The sequence below is a fragment of the Polyodon spathula genome, chromosome 31 (genome assembly GCF_017654505.1).
Source record: "Polyodon spathula isolate WHYD16114869_AA chromosome 31, ASM1765450v1, whole genome shotgun sequence".
Lineage (NCBI taxonomy): Eukaryota > Metazoa > Chordata > Actinopteri > Acipenseriformes > Polyodontidae > Polyodon > Polyodon spathula.
Window position 1 is genome coordinate 6,069,148 of NC_054564.1, and position 22,877 is coordinate 6,092,024.

At 36.9% G+C, this 22,877-nt stretch overlaps 1 protein-coding gene across 1 annotated transcript in view; it reads right to left on the reverse strand.

Annotated features, from left to right (window-relative positions):
• LOC121303053 (GDNF family receptor alpha-2-like) overlaps positions 1–22,877 on the reverse strand; it is a 78,477-nt gene that overhangs the window by 8,536 nt on the left and 47,064 nt on the right. The window contains exons 4-7 of the mRNA XM_041233450.1: positions 21,444–21,819; positions 5,388–5,497; positions 4,834–4,974; positions 2,254–2,438 (exon numbers count right to left, since the gene is read on the reverse strand). Of these exons, the coding sequence (XP_041089384.1) occupies positions 2,254–2,438; positions 4,834–4,974; positions 5,388–5,497; positions 21,444–21,819 (812 nt within the window). The remainder of the gene's footprint in view (positions 1–2,253; positions 2,439–4,833; positions 4,975–5,387; positions 5,498–21,443; positions 21,820–22,877) is intronic.

Consider the following 22,877-nt stretch of genomic DNA (forward strand, 5'->3'; position numbering starts at 1 on the left):
GGAGTTTGAACATCTCAAAATAATTCAGATGATTTTTTTTATCCTCGCTGGTTTTCAGAAGCAATGAATATTTTCTGCTAAAAGGTTTACAATAAATGCAAAACCATATTTGAAGCTTCTTAGAATTTAGAAATCTTTCTTAATTTGCATACTAGAAAATCACAGCATGTCATGTGCATAATTCAGGGTGATTTTATATCAAATATTCCAGATATAAAATAACATTATATATATATTGAATGTCTTACTGATTACTGTACAGGTTAAGGTTCTTTGGAACTATTTTACTATACAAACTGCCATACTAATGCTATAAAAAGTACATTCAGAACAATTATGCATTTCTTTTTCTTGAAGAGTATACATACATATATTAGGGAATAAGTGACCCATCCACTGGAATAGCCCTAGGGAGTATAGAAATACTCTTCCTCAAAATATTGAAAAACTAAGTCCAAAGCCTCCAGGTATGAATTTACACCAAATTAATGATTCTGTTCTTCGTTAGTTGTAAAAATAAATAAATCCTTATATAGTGGCAGAAAACCAAAGGTACCATCAGAAGCAATGCACACCATAATTATAATAATTACACATTAACCAAATGATTAGAAATTACTGTATAAAAGTGATGCAATCATAAGCAACAATCTGGCAAAATTAACCCTATTATCATGCTCACCCAGACAGAGGCAATCCATCCCCGTTTCATTAATCCTAAAAACTTGTTTGAGTTGAACATTTAAATTCCCAGTTTAATATTTTCCTTTATAGCAAATATCAGGATGACTTAATTAGTTCTCCATTTTACAATTGGATGGAATTAAACCTCTGTAAACAATTCAATTTTTCTAATTATTTTCTTGTAACCAGAGGATTATAATAATTACTTGCTGTGCTTGTGCTCACTTTAATTAGAATGTTGGTCACTGCATTTAAACTTTGCCACAATGATGTGCAGAAAAGTTAAAGAAAATAAGAGATTTTTGTGTTTAATTCTGCTTGAAGCTCCTCTGTGTTACTTATGCTACTTGTACAAAGTTAGTTTCTGTGTTTCTGTGTTTCTATGTGTTGTTATGTCTTGCTCTCAGGGAATCTGTTACCTATGAAATGTTTTCTAGGCCAAAGCACGTTACTGGATGAAAGCTTGTCAGTCAATAGGGGAAGCAACTGGTTGGTTAATGATAAGAAAGAAGCCATTGAAGGGGGAGGAGACAATTTAAGATATTTTGTAACGAGTCGTAGACATATGAAAAAAAAATCATGTCACTAACACAATATTATATTGTTTTATGCAAAAGGTGTTAGTAGATCTTTCATATTCAATGCTGCTGCATTAATGTTCTTTTTTTTTCCGGATCTCCTTTTGTAATCAAATCCAAGAACAAAATGACCAGCAGAATCTCCCTGCTCCAAATTATGCTGATGTGGCGTTTCAGCTCAGGAAAGTAATTTCTTTTAAGGGATCGTAGCAGTCGTCATTCATGAAACTTAAGTCTTCTATACATGTTTATGGTCTTTCCAGTATATATCATGACCAAAAATTAATTATGGATCAAACATTTTTTCACCAGCATAACACCCTGATGCTGATATACATGGTGATCTTGATTGTAGAAAAAGTATTGCCCTTTGAAATCACTCACCAGCTCTGTGCTGCACTTATCTAACCAGTACACATTAAATTAACTCTTGGTTCATTTTAATAGACAAGGTGGCTAAAAAAAAACCCATCAAAGCTAAGAACATTTTAAAAGTGTGTAAACTGCAATATCAGGTGGGGAAAATAAACCATGCTGACTGACATGTGCTCAGTGATTGATAACCATTTATGTAAGGTCTTGAGCGTCCTTCGTTTTTAGACTTCTACAAGCTGGGATTGTGTTAACAGGTTCATGCTGTGACTCTGAATATGTTGTCAGGATTTTGGCTTTTCAGTTTGGTTATCTAAATGTAGTGTACCCAGCTATTTTACCATTTTAGAATGTCCAATTATGATCCGTCACGACAGCAACAGCTTGGCAGAATTAAAGGTCAGTGGGGAATCTCCAGTAACACCAGCAATCCAGACGCTCTACAGCCTATTTTGGCAAACTACCGGCTATTCGAGGACAAAGGCCAGCCCTGCGGATGTCCTCTTTTGAGCTCACTGGGAGCCTGACCAGAAATGCTTTGACCAGGTGAGCAATTCCATTACCTCTAGATTTTACATGTCAGAATGCTGAACAATGCACATAAGTGTGACAGGCTTACCTGAATGTTGGCACATGTTGGGAAGACACAGGCATCATCTCCTGGTTTAATATCGATGGGGATGACAGATGGCTTAGGTATGGCTTCGGTGACTGTTGTCTTAATTGACTGAGTTACAGAACTGGAGGGGGTTTTAGGTACTAGATTTGTATCTGTTCCATTTCCAAAAGCCTGAATTGCATTTTCTACAAGAAAAAAGTTTAGATTTAGTACAGATTTTAAGACTTATGCATTTTAAAAAAGTTATTAATGTTACAAACCAAATATGACGCAACTTAGGCACATATTTGAGTGCTTAATTTCCAAGAGTCTGTAATTGAAAGTAGCACACTGCACATTCCTCCTGCAAAAGATATAAACATTTTCTCATGTAGAGTATGTGGGGTAATTCATTAGCTCTAAAGAAAACCACAGATGAGGACAAATACTTCTTGTTGCAACTGTAATTTCCATTGTACTGGTTATCTTACGATCGATTGTTTAAGTTATGGATTATATGTGGTAATTTATAATAACAAATGTTAAATCCACGTTTTGACGAATGGTTCTAAAATACATCTGGGCATACCTTAACTTAAATAATGTCATATGTTCACAAACTTCTTGTAACATAAAGGCATATAAATTCATTGCATGTATATTGCGATTTAACAATTCATTTTTTTATTGTACAAAGAGTATCCATGCCTATCTAAATTGAAGTAGGAAATAATAAAAAGATTTTCAGTTATTGACGAAAAAATCAATATCAGTCGGTTGTATTTATGTTTCACTTTCCCTAGAGATTGGATGTTGATTGTACTTCACAGGATGTAATTACCACAACTATCAAGTGCAATTTACTTCAACAATGAATGAAGAAAAAGGAGATAAAGAGGAATCCAGTTCTGTTATTGGGGTAATGGATAAACCTTGAACACACTTGTAAATATAGTTAAGGTCAAAGGGAATTGTATAGTAAATTTGGTCAAATATGTGTCCAGATTGAGAATGTTTGCTTGTTAATAAATATTTTTACAGTGGTCTCTGGACTTGAAAAACTGCAGTATAAGAATGAAGTTACTGGGGATCTGTATTAATTGTGATGGTATTTTTACCCAGGGTGATTCATTGACCTACTTCTTAACATTAATATAAATAATGAAAATACAGTGAAATGCCATCTGCAACAAATCACATATTTTAGGGTTTCAGTTCCCCACTGTTTAGGGATTAAGAGCCCTATTGATAAAAGTACTTGCCGACTGCCGTTATAAAAAAAAAAAAAAATTGTTTGTCGTCCATATTGCTATTCAGAAAATGAAATGATACCACGTGACCATAATACCCCACGAACCTTAGGTTTAGGGTTAGGTTATTGTTATGAAATAAACTTTGTTTTAGTGCCTACATTTATCACCCATATCATGCAATCGGGCTGTAGCATATAATTATCCTATTGCTAGTTGCGCACGCAGCACAACCCTATGTGAGCTACCCTGAGGGAGCCTTCGTTCTGCAGCAATATCCCTCTCGTCAAGCCTCTCACTGAGGCTCGATGAGTGTTTTTTGCAATACCAATCAAGCCCAAATTTCCCACTGGTATACTGTACATTGTAAAGCTTCATAAAAATAAACAGGTTCACACAGGCAGTATTCGTCCAAACTGTTTATTGTAAACACAGGTAAAAGAAATAAAAAGAAAAGGACCGCTGACAGCCGCGGATCACGACAAAGAAATAATAATAATAAAATAACTGCATATTCTCAGTCTCTCAGTTGCTCTCCACTTCACAGCGCTATTTCAAAATGATTACCAGAGAATATGTTCTTGTATGAGTATATATTTATACTAAACATTTTCCTTCATATAAAGCTACAGCTTTTTTTTTTTCTTCATAATAGGCAGAGTTAATGATTGGTATGTCAAACTGTATAACAGAGCAAGTGCAGTAATAAAACATGTCTTAAAAAAAAATTGTCTGCCGAGGCTGTCGTTAGTTTAGATTTAACTGTAAAAAGCGTTCAATAACTCCTAGTTATCGACAGCATTTTGCTGTCATTCACTCTTATGAATAGCTGGTTGACTCTCAGGACTGATGAAAACCTTATGCTAATGAGGTAATCATTAACCTTTCTCTCAATTCGTTAAAAACATGCCTTCATAGATGAAAATCATTGGGGCTTCACTATACATCTGGAATTATCTCTTATGAATAGCAACTGCCGTTAAATAGGCGACTATCCGATCATGTACTCCTGTTTTCTCATTTCGACAGGTGTTAACCCTTTATGAATAGACCCCTCAGAGTCACACTGTTTAAATGTCACAATAACCAGACTTTTTTTTATAAAGAAAAGATTTTCTGTGTAAAAAAACAAAAAAATATATCAAATAATAATCATTGAACAAAAAAGGATACAGGTGCTGGTAAGCATTCTAAAACTCTATAAAATGGACTTCCAGGATCTAAAGGATTACATGTCTGAAACCCAATGTACTTTTAATGTGGATCCAAACACTGTATAGAAAATCTATATATTCCTCAAGGGGCAATTGCTGAAGCGTTGCTGGCGCTAGAAGATAAAGTGGACACTTACTGAGACAGCTGTTGTCCCGGAAGTCCCGCAAGAATTTTTCACACTCTTCTTCCCTGTTCCCACTTCCTTTGCAAGAGCACCAGGGGGACACGGTAATGTTAGTGCTGCTGGAGTCGACGTAGTTTGGGGTCAAATCAAACCCTGTGAGGGATAGAAAGGACAAGCTATGCAAACCAGTCCAGAGGAGAATCTATTTTTAATTTCAACAACAATTGAGAGAGAACGGGAATGGTGGACACGCTTGGAAATTGAGTGGAGACAGACTTGGAGGCAACACTGCTCAGAGGGTAGGAGACAATTTTCTTGTAAGCAAGCCATGCTGTTGGGTGTCTGGGATGGCTGTAGATGAAGTTCACGTTCACTGCTTTTACATAAAATTGAATATTACAGAATATACTGTTGTCATTATAGATTACTTGATCGGCTGAATACTATATTTCATTACTGTATTATTTATATATTTATAATAGTTCCTTGAGAAAGACACATGATACATCCATGGGTAATGAGGGATACAGCAATTATTCTCAATTATGTGTCGAAAGATTACATACCAATCAGTCCAGAATAGGAAGCCAGACATGCCTGGTAGTTGTCATTGGGACAGCTGGTAACTGAATATAATGATGTTTGACAGTTCATATGAAAATCTGCGAGTCTTGACCTAATCACAAAATAGAGAGAATAAATCAGCCATGAGTATAGTTCATTCAAATGAATAAGAAGAGATTATGTATGAAATGGAATATATAACACTATCTTGGCATTTTTTGTATTCAAATATGCATATTGATAGGAGATTTCTACCTACATTTATATATATATATATATATATATATATATATATATATATATATATATATATATATATATATATGGCTCAGCTATTCAGCGGCCTTAGAAATACTGTAAGATCAATCAGTGTATAAGCGAAGCTCGTGTCTTCCTTTGAAGAGTATGCTCGCAGTGATCAAATCTGTTTTCGCACCTCATTAACATCTCAGAAGCTAAGCAAGGTTGGACCTCATGATTATGACTTGAATAAGTGCAAGTGTAACAGGGAGCAGGAACCAGCAATGTGCACATCGCAAGTGTGCACCTTGGCTACTGTGCAGAAGAGCCGGGCTCCTCTACATAGAGCTTTTAACCTCATCTCACTGACAAGGGACATACAACAGTAACAGTAGTGTATCACCGTGCATTGCATTAATGAGCAGAGCACTGTGTGCACACCCAGTGGCATCTTTCAAAATGTGGCTGTTCCAGAAAAAAAATCTTCTCCCCTTGGCTACTTCACAAATGTCAGGAGAATAAAGGAAATAGATGTTTCATCTCCACCTTGCTAACTTGGTTTGAATATATTAACCTATATAATACCTTTTAAAGATAGGAACAAAAAAAGGGCTAAAATCTATACATTGTATACATCCCAGAACTGAGAGAAAGCCCAGGGCTTTAATATCTGCAGGCAGTCCAGTAAAGTCCAGAAGCTTTTTTAATAGTGAGAAATATTGAAGCTTTACTCTTTCATGAAGTTGTATTTGAAGTGCAGGCAAAGGCAAAGACAGAACAATACAAAATAGGCTTGAGGCTCTATCTTAGGCAGCAAGCATGATACTCAAGTGGGTTTCTTCTGTCGTCCAAAGGATTTAAACCAAGGCCTGATCAAGTTCTTGTTTATGGTCTGAGAGAAGTAATCAAAGACCATGAGTGAAACTGGTTTGTCAATGGTTGTAAAGGTTTATTTATTATGATCTCGTTGTTTTCTGTTACTAATTTCCCATAATAAATGTTAACCTGTGCCATCTTGTCTGCCTATGTGATGGCCTTACACTTTATAGATGTTATTGCAGCTCTCTATGCATTACCAAACCCTCATACGGTAAATGTAACATACTCTGAAACCTTCATCAGTACCCCAGAGGAGAAGAACAAAAAAGTAAAATTTCCACTTCAATAAAAATTCAAAGTGCTAATGATACTCCTGGCATGATAGGAAGAGTGACCTTTGAGGTCCAGGGTTCCTTTAATGATCCCAGGTGAGACTGGCATGATGCCTTTTTTATTTATTGAGGTGTGTCACCTTCAAACGCATCTCACCCCCTGGGCAGGTTCAGCATCAACTCTTTCAAGACAAACAACAGCAGGGATGTTGAACTAACTTAATAGAACTGTGGCATCATGCTGTAGCATCCTCCTGGCCTTGGCAGCTAGATAAAGCAATACATTCTGCATGCCGTGAAACCCAAACAGACGAAATTAACTGTTATTTTTGTAGTAGGTTTTATTTATTTTTTTTAATGGGAAAATGGTAGTCAACGTGAATTGATTAACCATTTCCACAGTTTTTCCCGTGTTTTCTGGGGTTTATTGACTATCCACCGATTTCATTTTTTTTGTATCAGGGGTCTTTTTACTTGGCTTTAAACTTGCATTCAGTTTGTCAAGAGTATTGGAGTCAACAGCCTACCCCTTCCATCCAATCATGTGGCAAGCCCAAAATAATCATTGTCTATGTAGAGCTGAAAGAGCACATGATTTTAACGGAATGAGGAAGGCTGTAAAGATTCTCCAGACAAGCTCGAAGCACCTTAAAGTCATGTAAAGGCAAATTTAGTATACATTACAAAAACTTAGTAATACAATTATGACTACAATTGTAAACAGCTTACAAATAGCAATGAAACAATAAAAAAAAAAAAAAAAAATTACAATTACATTTGTAACCAAAATTCACATGACTCCCAATATAACAGCTGTTCTACTGGAATTCATATGAATCCGTGGCCCATTCTCTTACCCAACCTAATTCAATAGATGCATCAGTCTGATAAAGACATTTCCAGTATGGTTAGCACAGATGATATGCAGTTCCTGTGCACAGCTTCCATTTAACCCCACCTCGCTGGAGTTTGTTCAAGTAACTATAATTCCATTGCTGTTAACTGTGGTGGGTTTGATTTACCAAGGGGATACTACCTATGTACTACTAACATTATTAGATAAAGAATTAGCTTTAGATAAAATATATAAAGAAATAAATTGGCACTCATCATAGCATTCACATACATTATTTACAATCAAGCACGTTTTTGGTCAACTTGTAGAACATATCAAAGTAAACATGAAGTTTTAAAAATGTGTATATATATATATATATATATATATATATATATATATATATATATATATATATATATATACACACACACACATACACACACACACACACACACACACACACACACACACACACACACACACACACACACACACTGAGTGTACAAAATATTAGGAACACCTGCTCTTTCCATGAAATAGACTGACAAGGTGAACCCAGGTGAAAGCTATGATCCCTTATTGATGTAACCTGTTAAATCCATTTCAATCAGTGTAGTTGTAGGGGAGACAGGTTAAAGAAGGATTTTTAAACCTTGACACAATTGAGACATGGATTGTGTATGTATGCCATTCAGAGGGCAAACGGGCAAGACAAAAGATTGAAGTGCCTTTGAACGGGGTATGGTAGTAGGTGCCTGGTGTGCTGTTTTGAGTGTGTCAAGAACTGCAACGTTGCTGGGTTTTTCATGCTCAACAGTTTCCCGTGTGTATCAAGGATGGTTCACCACCCAAAGTGCATCCAGCCAATGGCAGGCAAGTGGTCGAAAATGGCTCATTGATGAAAAAGGAGGCTGACACGAATTGTGCAGAGCAACAGACGGGCTACAGTTAGTCAACCGACAGTCCAGTACAACACTGGTGCAGAAAGACCCATAAAAGAATGCACAACTCATCGTACTTTGACACGAATGGGGTATGGTAGCCGACGACAGAGTTCTACTTCTTTCCGCAAAACACAAGAAACTGAGGTTGTAGTGGGCTAAGGAACGAAAACACTGGACACTGGAGGATTGAAAAACATTGCCTGGTCTGATGAATCCCAGTTCCTGCTGTTTCACTCTGATGGGAGGACTAGGATTTGGAGAAAACCACATGAGTACATGCATCCATCATGCCGCGTGTCAACTCTGCAGGCTGGTGGTGGTGGTGTGATGGTGTGGGGTGTTTTTTCATGGCACACATTGGGCCCCTTGATAAACATGGAGCAATGTTTGAATGCCACAGGATCTCTAAACATTGCCAATCAGGTGCATCCCTTCATCGCAGCAGTGTATTCATCTGCTAATGGACTTTTTCAGCAGGATAATGCAATGTGAATTCAGCCTACTGCAGTGGCCTGCCCAGTCACCAGATCTCAATCCAATTGAGCATCTGTGGGATGAGATGGAATGAGCTATTCGGAGTAGAGATCCACTACCAGCCAATTTGACACAAATGTGGGAAGCATTGGAGTCAACATGGGCCAGAATCCCTTTGGAACACTTTTGACACCTTGTAGAGTCCATGGCCCAATGAATTGAGGCTGTTCTGAGGGCAAAAGTGGGTGCAACTCAATATTAGGAAGGTGTTCCTAATGTTTTGTACACTCAGTGTATATATATATATATATATATATATATATATATATATATATATATATATATATATATATATATATATATATATATATATATTGAAGACAGTGGAACTGTGGTTTTCATTCACGGCTTTTACTATCTTACTATCCTGTTCTCTCGTGCTGTCCAGTTCAAAACTAATTGATTGCCACTTGACAGTTTAGGCATAACTAATCAGGCAGTTACGACTATGTTTTTGTCTAGCAAACAGATAAGTTTACAGTATGTCTAACTTGGTTTCAGTGCCCAGTGGAGCATTTTCGTCACTCAAGAACAGCATTTTGTTTCAAGGTAAATGTCATGTAGTTTTGACAACTGACAGTGAATGTTTTTTTTGTTTTTTTGTTTTTGTTTTTAGAAACACAAACTTGACAAACATGTTGTTGCTGTCCTCATCAAAAGTCGTGTTTCTGCAACCATTCAAGCTGAAAATGGCGCTTGCATTAATCACAGTATAATAAGCCATTTTACTGCTTTTTGGAAGTGCATACATCAGTGATGGAGCTTCAAACATGGGAGGATTCATTTCACATTTTGCACACACTGCGTCAGACACCAGACCTCACCCACTCCCCATTTTCTTTGCATTTCTACAAATAGGTCATTTTGGCAGAATTCCGTCAACAGACAGAAAACTTTCACCCATGCATTAGCATGTATGGGTCCCTAATTTCCGTAGAGCAGGATTCATTCCTACTTACAAACACCAGTTATTTATTAGGGATGCTTTTTGTTCTCTAGCTGTTTTGTTTGTTTGTTAGTTTTTTACCCAGGGAGAGAAAGCTGCTTTAATGAAATTGTATTCTACTCAGAATTATAAGAAAAGCAAAACATGTACAACTGTTATTATCAAGTGAGACTGTGTGGAAAAAAAAACCCTTAATGATTTATTTACAGCCTCTCAAAAATGTATTTTCTTTCTCACACCCAGAGACAGTGAGTATACAAGGCAGACAATGGTTAATTAGAACAAAACAAAGTGCTTGGAACAACACTATGTTATGCAAATGCCTGCCATTATCATACCTATGAAAACTGGTAAATGAACTTAATATTTATCAATTCATTATTTATTCATCATCTGCATTAATGACTCCCACGAGCTTCAAAACTAGGCTTGCCTACTGTAAATGATTACACGTGTTTGTTTTCCTTATCAACATGCATTTAGGGATAAGCTAAACTTGGGCAAAAAAAGGTTTCTAGTCACAATGGTGGGTACAAGAATTACAATGCTGCTTTGAGCTCACTGGGCGCATGGCCAAAAGGGTCCGCTGTAGTGCCATGGGGAGAAACAGAAACCTCCATAACCCACAGTCGCGCCAGAGCCAATGCATGCCCTTCCCTGGCTTCCTGGATACATTGTCTTAAACAAAATAATATTTGTTTTGTTAATACTTTACAATTCATTGCTTCAGAAGTCAGATAATGCAATGCAAGATCGATTTACTGTTGGTTTAATTTAACCAGCAGCATGCGTTATCTGTCACATCCTTTCCTCTTGCACACGAGAAAAAGCTTCACATTGTTTGTGCAGCTGTAAAATCGTGAATTATTTGACCCACATGTTGAAGCTCTAGACAGAGGCAAAATGGTATACAGTGAAGGGAAACAAAAAATTACAGAAACAGCAGCTTAAAATGGTTTTCACAACTCAATCATTTATATAATGTGTTATTTGCTGAAAAGGACCGTGCAGCTATTGCAAACATGGCACTTATGACGTATGAATTGATGATTGTTCATTATTCTTAAAGACAATAGGACGATTTTATCATGGCCTTTACACCAGAATGTAAAATGAAATGTAATGTTGCAAAACATCCATACATCAAGCCTGCTGAGTTGCTTGGCATTAGTTTTGCAGAACCTTTCAGAAAAAAGAATAAAAACGTACACATTGCTTTTTGCTGTAAAACCCTTCATTAAACCTAGTCCCATGTGATACTGCGTGGGTCAGCTGTAGCATTAACTCTAAAATAGAAAACACTATATTAGCGGCATAACAAAGCTGAACACGATGCTTTTTATTTAATTCGCAGTCGTTCTATATACAAAAGAACATCTGAATTATGCGATGCAATCAATATGATGGAATGAGCCGCTCTTAAGCGCACCATTTTGTGCAAACATCTTTAACCTCAGCAAGAGCAGGCCAGATTCAAGATTGGGCCTCCATTCCGAATTCATTTTTGATGAAGTCAAGTGTTTATCTTGACAAAGCTAATTAGGCTACCTTAATAAAAGGCTAATATGTCACTCTGATGAAGCTAGCCCAGTCTCAATAATAATAATTTAATTTTTATTACTGCAGTCTGTTGTGTTATGGCTACAGTCAGGTTATTAAGCAATGTGTTATGTTACAATGTTATTCATTGCTATATTTGCGTCTATAAAATAATGCAAATATATTTGTACAGTATGTTTCCCATTCAGTCTTGCTATTAAAGCTGTCTCACAATTAATTTTTACACTAAAATGAAAATATTTGGTCTCTGTTTACTACGTTGATCTATAGTTCAGTCCTTTAGCAGCAAACAGACTTTGATTTTAATGATTTAAATAGTGGTGGATCTAAATACCACCGTTCTCTGTCCCAGTGGTGATTTAGACCAATTTATTAGCATCAATGTTTAGATTAGGGCTGTCCAATGGCTGTAAAGGGGTTGAAAAGAAATGAAGAGAAAAATGGTTGCCTTAGTGGTAAATACCATCAAAATAAAACAAATGTTAATGTTAAACAAAAAAAAAAAAACTTACGCTGTATCTTATTTTAATCTGATTTTCACTCCTGTTTGGGTTTGCAGTTTTCTGGCTATTTAAGAACTCTGGTTGTTGACTCAACTCTTAACCAGATAAGCTAGATCAGATGCATTGGTATGCTCACTATGGTTTACTGTATACAACTCTTTGAACATATTGCCCTAACTGCCAACAAATAGCAGACACCCCTTGAAATAAATAAATAAATAAACATTAATAGATGCCAAATCCATTTCCAGCATTGTCCATTATCTTGGTTTGAAGACATTTGAAAAATCTGAAATCTTGGACCTTATATAAAACACACACACACACAAACACACACAAATCAATCACTATAGTAATTTGAAATAAGACGGTCGGTGTATTCCCTACTGTGTGCAGATGAAGAAACTTTAATCTGTTCTCTTTCGGAAATTCATTTGATCAATTTTCAAGATTGCCACTGAATTGATTCTCCCACACTTGGTAGTAATCCAAAACCTGGATAGGAATTAATTTGATCAAATGTGTAGATCGTTACTGAATTGATGCTTCCTAGCTTCTAGTTATTTAAAACTAGGACTCTGGTTTGTGCTCTAGACTTACAGAACCCAACAACAGCCCAGACCACGAGTAAGCGTTTATATCGAATACTGTAGGGGGTTCTGTACAGCACAAGCTGATATTCTTTCGCTATAATTACTATGATATAATTGTTTGGCTTACAGGAGCTAGAGTGAGTTAAAATCAGCTTTTACCTTAGAGTATACTATACTAAACTGTGGCAGGGTGGCCAAAGTGAGGAGACTCAGAGTCTGATAGTGCAGCAAATAAAATACTTTTAATTAAATAATAATCAACACACAAAACAAAAGGGCACGATGGCCAAATAAAAAGACACACAAAACAATCTAAACAATAACTAATAAACAACTAGCAAAAACACAGCTAACACACTCTCCCTCTCCCTCTCCCTCTCACTCTCACTCTCAGTCTCCCTCTCTCTCTCTCCCCCTCTCCCTCTCACTCTCCCTCTCCATCTCTCCTCTCCTCTCCCTCTCCCTCTCCCTCTCCCTCTCTCTCTCTCTCTCTCTCTCTCTCTCTCTCTCTCTCTCTCACTCTCCATCTCTCTCTCACTCTCACTCTCACTCACTCTCTCACTCTCCCTCTCCCTCTCCCTCACTCTCACTCACCATCTCTCTCACTCTCACTCTCACTCACTCTATCACTCTATCACCCTCACTCTCTCTCCCTCTCCCTCTCCATCACTCTCACTCTCACTCTCACTCTCTCTCACTCTCTCTCACTCTCTCTCACTCTCTCTCTCACTCTCACTCTCACTCACTCTCTCACTCTCTCTCACTCTCACTCTCACTCTCACTCACTCACTCTCTCACTCACTATCTCACTCTCACTCACTCTCTCACTCTCACTCTCACTCACTCTCTCACTCTCACTCACAGGTCCTGTCACTCTCACAAAAACTCACCAACTAACACTCCCAACCACTCTCCTTTTATACTCTCCTTTAGACTAACTGATTAACACCTCATTAGTCCAGGCACATCCCACGCATTCCTCACACAAACTCATTTAGTTTCACACAAACTCATTTCAATTATAGGGGCCGGGCGGGCACTCCATCTCATACACCATAAAAAAAGAATATTTCAACAGTATCGCTAATTTGACATTTCCATCTGATACAAGCTACCTGATACAAAGACATTTCAGAAGGTTGCGTCAATATCAGGGTCTACTATATATTATAATGCTGTATTGTATTCATAAATACAGCCCTCCCCCATTTCTAATGTAAGTGTCGTAAGGCAGGTTTTCATCAGCTGACTCGATTGTGTTTCTTAATAGAAGGTTGGCTTGTTAGATACATTGTGTCTTGTTCAACTAAGCCATCTTTGTGTCACCTTATTACATGGCTTTTTTGTTACTTACTACTGTATGAGGAAATACAGATAGCTTGGTTGACAAGAGTTACTGGAATAGTTCATTTTAGGAATGACACAGGAGATGTGCTCTTCATTCCTTTATTCCCTTTGGTCACAGCTGCATGTATTACATTTCCCCTGGGCATTAGATAGAAAATCAATTTGATTAACTTTCCACTTAATACAGCAACTATATTGAACATCTATATCACTAGGAGTATATGTACAGATAAATACAGCAGAATAGTATAGCATGTCAGTACAGATATGACACTGTTAACTCACTGTTAACTCACACCAGTTAAACTATTTCTCACTCATTTAGACAGTAAACAGAGAGCATAACAAAAAGAACACAGCTAAGTCACGTTGCATGTTTGAACACAGCAGAACAGCTTTCAGATATTTCATGCTAAAGTAAAAGTTACCAAAACAGCATTGCACTCACTGCAGCTCCTCACTTCATAGGGAAGAAAATGAAAGCTCTGGAAAAGTGGATTCGTTTAAAATGTCTGATGGTTAAAACACAGTTATCTGCAGCATGCCTAGAGTAGCTATCTATTTCTATCAACTATAATGGGAAACCGATGGTTTTTAGCTCCAAAACTTTATGACTATTGATGGGAAGTAGGCTGGTATTTGATGATCTTCTAATAGCCATCTCTCTGCAATGGGCAGAAGCAGCAGAAAATGCATCACAATGATTGCTTGGATAGAGACACAGTAATAGCATCCAATATAAACAGCAACATATTTGTGGGTTTCCCATTAACAGTAAAAGGCTGCTGCTATAGAATAACCCTGATAATCTATTTGTTTCTTCTTCTTCCAAATACTCAAGAAGAAAACAAGCTTACACAGCAAACAGCAAACCCCACAATCCTATATCAAGCCAAGTGAGTCTGCCTGATCTTCTGTGGTTGTTGGTTGCTAATGCTTTCCATTTCGATGTGCCCATCCTCCAGGCATCATATATTTTCCAGCTAACAGATCTAATTTAGATTTTTTTTCATCAGGCATTGGATTCTGGTAATGTGGGTTACTTTGGTAGTAGCCTTTGAATGATCTGCTATATAACATAAAAACATAAAGTATAACGTTTTATGAATAATGTACAGACACAGGGGCGAAACTCAACTTTGTACATTAAAAAAGTTAAGGTGCTACAGCCGCTGGGCTGTTCTTAAACGACAGAACATAGGGCTTTACATTGAAGTATGCCAACACTTGCAAGGAATGGGAGCGTAACCAAATCAAATGCCAAATCAGAGGTTTGATTTTGATTGCCAAGAAGGTGTTGTGAAAACCTGGTCTGAGTTGTCCCATAATAGATGCTGCATGAGTGATGCCTGTGACAGTACAAACTAAATGAATGTTGGTCCTGAGGTTGTAGGAGAAACAGCTTATTTATTTATTTTTTTAATACAAAGGTCTTGTCTGACAGGCTATCAGCAGTTTAAGATAAAAGGAAGACAATAGAGAAAGACAAAGGAATAGATGACTTAAGTACTGTCATGATTGAAACAAGAAAATGACTTCCTTTTTACACCTGCCGCTACACTAAATTATACCTTATACTCTTCCTGCCAAGTGAGTCCACCTGATCTTTTTAATAAAGAAAAGAAAAATGAAAGCAATGACACAAAATGCCTCAGGTTATACTTCACCACAAGGGAATACGTAATCAAGGCACTTAGGTTTGTCACAGATTTACGCTGCAGATTTGCATATATTTGCATGTGAGGTTTTTTAAAAACAGTGACACAGCTCTCCAGAGTGTATACATCCCATAACGTACGCAGCACTCACAATTCTCTCTCTCTCTCTCTCTCTCTCTCTCTCTCTCTCTCTCTCTCTCTCTCTCTCTCTCTCTCTCTCTTCTCAACTAGGAAAGACGCTGGGATGTTAGTCAATGTTTAAAATGCTAGTGTCAGAATTCTTACTGTTACATTCCTAGAACTGCCTTCCTATATGTTTTTAAATGTAAGTTTTTCTTGAAGGTCTTTCGTGATCTTGAACCATCTTCAAGCCCTGCTGGTTCCATGTCTTTACCAGATGTTACCTGATATCACAGAACGCAGAGGCTGTATCCTCGGCTCTATATCCTCGGCTCACCACTCACAATCCCCCCACTGACTTGGGGAACAGAGGCTGGAGCACGCGTCCTCTGAAATGAGCTCCTGCCAATCCATCATTTTTTGTACTGCAGTTCCACAGCAAGGCCACCAGACCTATAGTGCTGGAGGACAACACAGATCTGGCGCCGTCACTGCAGAACCACAGGCACCCTATCAGGCACAGGGGTCGTGGATGTGCGGTGAGCCGTGGATTCCCCTCCTGACCTAAGCCCTCCCCCACCCGGGCAGTGCTCAGCCAATTGTGCCCCCCCCCCCCCCCCCCCCCCCACACACACACACACACACAGCACATGTTAAATGAGAAGCACCCTGGAATGCTTGGGCATGACCATCTCTATAGATACACCATTAAATACATCTGTATTGTGTAGGCAGTGGCGGCTGGTGGCCAAAATGTTTGGGTGTTCACACCTCAGATGCAGGTGAGGGGGCGGGTGCCAGGGGGGCAACCTCAGTGGTAGAAGCACTTCCCAGTGGATCTGTTTCTTGTTTAAAGAGATACAAACAGTTTGCTCTGCAATATCATGGCAAATGTCAGCAAAAGGTAAAAGAATACACAGACAGATTGGTAGCCAGTCAAGCAGTTGACAACATCAAAAGATCCATTCACTGGTCACAACATAATGAAAGCAAATGACCCATGTCTCCTTCCTACTGTTAGTAATCAGGAGTCGCAGGCATGAATTGAATTAAACTCAGGCTTCCTGATGGAAAAGCATTTGGCATTTTTCTTGTTTTCCTTGGTAACTTTAACGTTACTGTCTCTGCAGAGAATTGTTTTCTTTACTTGAGCAGGTATCCAATTTTAAGCCTTAACATCTGATGTTATAGGCATGTCTGGCTAGAACAAAGGTCCCCCAGGCCACTTGTATTGTCTGCTGTGTTTGCTAACTATTCCAGCAAAAAAACACCTCTGGGCTGTATTGCGAAGTGAGGTGGGGGAAGCATATTGATGTTGCACAGTGCACTGAAGCCTGTGCAACACTGATAGGTTTTGGCACAATCGGATCAGAGTTGATCCGTGAGGTTCAGTTCACATATCCAGAGATGGCCCACTTTACAGATTAGCTGTTCAAACTGTACACAGAAATGGGATAACAATGTATATTAAACTCAAGACTACTTGCATTGTAATGGTCCATTCTTCTAATAATTTACGTTTTTATTTTTCCTTTTATATAAATCTGATGCTATTTAGCAACATTTAACATTCTTCTGCAGCTGCTTTGGCTCAGTGATTTTTAATATATATATATATATATATATATATATATATATATATATATATATATATATATATATATATATATATATAATTACAGCACTCTGTTTTAATTTCAAAGACGTAAAACTCAATTAAGTGGATGTACCAAAATGGACATATTTACAGCAACAAATGTTTGCATATATACTGCGTATAAACTCAATGTAGTAATTCTGAAAAGTCAATATTTTGCTGATTTTTTCTTACATGTGAAATGATTGCAAATGTCATGCTTGACAGTAATCCTCACTAAAGTGATACAGTATCAGTAGGCAATGGCCCTTGACTTCTTGTGCCCTTTACTGAAAAAGCAAGCGGACATTTCCAAACTGTGTTGAGGATTATTGCTTATCTTACAAACAGCACTGCCACAGCAAACAAACAGATTGCACTGTGACCTTGGGCCCGGCTTTTCCAGCACCACAGCAAATAATTAAACAATGACCCAGTTCAAATATAGTCAGGTTTACCAATCTATACTTTGGAATGTGCACTAGCGGATCTCTCCACAAAGATCAATATATGATTTTTCTGATGGGGTTGATGTATGAAGCATGCCTCGCTGTTTATCTGAAGCTATCTGAAATGCTGTATGTTTGAATTCGTCCTCCTGCTTGCTTGGCTGCCTTCCAGCTCCCCCTTGAGAAAGAGAGAATTTGGAGTAATGATTGCAAGTGGTTGAGAAGGTAGAACATAAGCGCTCACTGGTGTCTATTCATGTTGGTGGGGAAAAAAACAAAGAATAAAGACAATGAAAACCTCGATATTATGTAGCATTTGTGTAAAATGGGCTGTATCGATTATTTTGTTATGCAAAAAAAAAAAAAAAACACACTCAGAATGGTTAAAAACAGTATAAAAATGTTAGGGAGCTGCTATTCACTTCTAGTTATTTGACATATGCGTATGAACCATAAGCTAGAGGTGTCTTTAAAGAAATAAGGGTCAGCATTATCTAGCTGATCTATCCTTGGTTACCGATGTCATTAACACTTTACATTAAGAATCTCTAATTACTGTGTATTTACATAGTAGTTACTCAGTAAATATGTGTGTACTTACACATACCTACAATGTTGTTATGCATTGTTACAATGTACTTAATGTGTAATTTTTTTTTTTTTTTTTTTTTTTTTGCATGATATAACCTTAACTCTAAACCGAACCCCAACCCTTTTTTGATACAATTGTATGCTTACATATATCGTGCAAAAAAGATTCACACGTTTAAGTATATTGTAATGATGCACAATACCATTGTATTAATGTGTAAGTACAAGTGTATGTATTAACTACGAGGTAAATACACAGTAATTTGAGACACAATGTTAAGTGCTACCCACCTTTCTGGTCCTGAAGAGCAGTTCATGAACTCAAGAGAAAGCTTCTCAACAAAGACTTCCAAGCTGGAGCTCGGGGGGTATCAGGTGTTAAGTGAAGGGTGCCCCATTAAACCACATTGAAGTGCAATTAAAGAGATGTGCTTATGTTTCAGTCTAGCTCAATTGAACACCATGCTCTCAATTAAACCGCCTGTCTTTACTGTTTCTCACTAATACATAGGTTATACTGTGCTTCTAGCATGCAATGGACAGTACAATTACTCATTATCGATAGACTGCTACATTTTCTCTAAGTACTTTTACTGGCCTAACAGATCATATCCTTACTATTTATTTACAAATATGTTTTAGGTTTTTATTGTATGCAGTATGACTCAACACTGGTGCAAAAAGTGATGGGACGGTTTCTACAGTATATTGAACACTATTTGATCTTGCAAATACGGAAAACTCACTATTGAGTAACTGTATTTTATTGTAATTAAAAGTCTTCTGGAAGCTGGACAGAATTAACAAAAAACAGCAAGTAGCAAACTTTTTATGTGATAACTTATTAGGTTTATTGTTGGAGGAAACTAACTCCAGGATGAGTACAGCTATGGCCAAAAGTTTTGCATCACCTTATATAATTAACTCATTTTGCTTCAAACGGTCCAATAAAACCTGTTGAATAATGTTATGTTAACGGTTTTGCAGTTTTCCCATACATTTAATGAAAAACTGACAAAAAAATTAAAAAAAACTGACATTTCAAAATCTAACATGGAATAATGTACTGCTATTATGGCTGCCGGTAGGCTTTTGCAATATAATTGTGTATTTTCTTTGGTTACATGATGTTAAATACAAAAATCTAAATTATGTGCATACATGTATATATTATGTCAATACTAAAATTCTAGGTGATGCAAAACTTTTGGTCAAAGCTATACAGAAGCTCAGCTAAGGTGGCTCTTTTGACGACTGCAGTTGCTACGGACAACAGCCTAACGTGGAAGATTTTGTGTTCTTATTGTATATCATGATTTCCATTTCATGAGAGTAGGTGTTAAAACTTCATGCTGATATTGGACGTAGCTCTCGCCAAGATAAGCACCAACTAAGAGACTGCTTCTTTTACTGTAAACTAATGTGATCCATCTACATTTCCTGATATCTGATGATGTAGATAGCCTTCTGCCTGGTGTTAATGGTTGAATTGTGACGCTGGCTCCAGGGATCAGCCTATTTTGCCTCCCTGGCACATCAGTAATTAACTTGGCTTGCTGTATGTCACAAAACATTACACCAAGGTCAGTCAAAACCATTCAGAACCATTTTAAGTCCTAGTCCCATGAATTCATTCGGAAGTAGTTACAGGATGAACTAGCTATTTAAGTAATTAAGAATTCAGAAAAAGAGCACACGATTATATACTTATTTATATACTGCAAGATAAATCATCAGATAACTTCATATTCGATGCTCCTATATATATGTATTTAATTTCGATGCTCCTATATATATATATTAATATATTATATATATATATATATCTATATTATAGATATATATATATATATATATATATATATATATATATATATATATATATATATATATATATATTAAACAATACCAGAGTATAAAACCTTAGATATTTGTAAACAATGTTAGGTAAATCTATATTGCATTTACGGACAATCCATTTACAGAATGCCTGCACTGTTTTAAAAGAAAAATACATCTCTGAATTCAAATCTGTTTAGAGTTAAATATATTTACTTGAACAAAAAAAAATTATTTTAAATAGAGTACTCCAGGGATGTCCCTGCAGTGTTCACAGCCATCCACATTATTGTAATAACTACAAAACTTGATGAACATTCATGCTACGACCTGTACCCCCCCCAATATATATATATATATATATATATATATATATATATATATATATATATATATATATATATATATATATATATATATATATATATATCTTTAAAATACTATTTTTATAGGAGCATGGAATATGAAGTATATATATATATATATATAATATATATATATATATATATATATATATATATAGACACACACACAGACAGACACACAGCAGCATCAAAAGAAACGTATCACTATTATAAGGTATATGAATGATGGACATTGACAAATATTTTTGGTTTCTTTTTAATCACTCGATCATTCACCTTTGACCATCACGCACTTGATTGACTATGACTGAAGCATATCCACGTAATCATCTAATTAGTGAGACAGTTGATTGGACACTGGATATGGAGTGATTTCAGCTGCTGAATGGCAATCTTAAATAAAAGCAATAAAGAAAATCACAGAAAAAAAAACATCAAAAATATGCCACATCTGTCAAGAGAGCAGCGCCTTCATGCAATCAGCATGTTGGATGCTGGACTAGGGACAGTGTACTGTGGCTCGCTGTGTTGGGTGCTCACAGCAAGCAATTTCAAACCTGGTGAGATGATATAACCAGACATACTCTGTCAATCACAGGCCACCAACTTTTTTTTTTTTTTTCAGCTGCATATTGTGTCACTGTGTTATATTATTGTATTGCTTTTCAAAAATAGAAAACAAAAAACACATACAAAAAACAACACAAACTCTCCAGTATATTCAAGATACAGAAATACAAGTACCTGCATAGATGATCAGTCCTGCACAAGTTTCTCAGATCCAGGCAGTTGGGTTTTACTTTCTCCTCGTAGGAGCAGGAGGGAACGATCGTCTGCCTTCGTCTCTCGGCACACGCGTGTTCCTGGCACGAGCAGAAAAGCAGCCGATAGCTGTACTCGGTCGACACACGATCAAAAAACTGCCTTAGGGCTTTGTGGCATTTTCGACGGCTGCAGGGTTCTGCCGGAGAGATGGTCTTCATGCAGGTGGAGATGTAGGTGCTTCGCAGCTTTTTACAATCATTGTTTAAATTGCAGGCTTTTGCAGCATCCAAACACGCGTTACAAGGTTTCCCAGTATCTGTACAGTGGTTTCCTTTTGCGGCAGTAGGGTCCATTCCTGATGGCATAAAAACAAAATGTACAGTGATTAATCTACCCTCTTTTCTGATAGGGGTTCCCTGCTTTAACATGCATGTGAACAGGTCTAGGGAAGAAAACTATCAAAATTACAGACGGATTAGAAGCAAGGGTCCAAAAACTCCATTCAGTATTAAACTGGAACTACCGAGGGTTGTCTGGTCTTCAATGTGGCTCTTTTCAGCCTGAGCAGTTCATTTCAACCTCTAATTCATCCTGCATATGCAGGTTTTAGTTTTGTTAAATTAACAGGTGAAAAGTAGGAGTTAGTTAAAGACTAGAGTTAAGGCTTTGAAAATGTGGCCCAATAAGAAGTATCATGTGATGTAATGTTTTTGTTTGACAGTTTCTAAAGATTATACTGACAAAAAATCCTTGACATATTAAATTGGAAGCATTTAACCAAGGCATTGTTTAATATGATTATGTTTACTTGATTCACATGCTGCACTCTGCAGATATCTACTTAAGTTTTTTTTTTTTTTGCATATTTTCTCAAATACTGGGACTGCCTCTAGTTATAACTTTAAAACATTACCACAGATTCATAAAAAATATAAGCAGAGCACCACAGAAACTGTAGGTATTCTGTTGGCTTTATTTTAAAGTTAATCATTGCTGATTCCTTTTATACTGTTTCGGCATTCTTTTATACCTAAACTTTAGTGACTTCAATAAGGAATCCTGCTTTTTGTGTGCCTTTTGTAAATAAGCATCACTTGGTCTCTGAAGCATTGTGAAACTTAAAATAATGACAATAAATAAAACAGTCCCTAGTGATATCTCCGACCTAAAGCCAACTGTGGCTTTTTCTTCTTTAATACTTTGAAGGTGTTCTGTAGTTCTGAACAAACAACTCTTTATGACGATTGGTTAAATTTAAAAGGTTAGCAAGATCAATGGCTAATCTAACACTGAAGAAACTCAGCACAACTAGCCTTTGGAACTAAAAGTGCTCAATATTCACAAGGCAATAGCAGACTCGCACTGGTCCCATACTGTATATAAAATACTATTATTATAATCTACAATAATGGC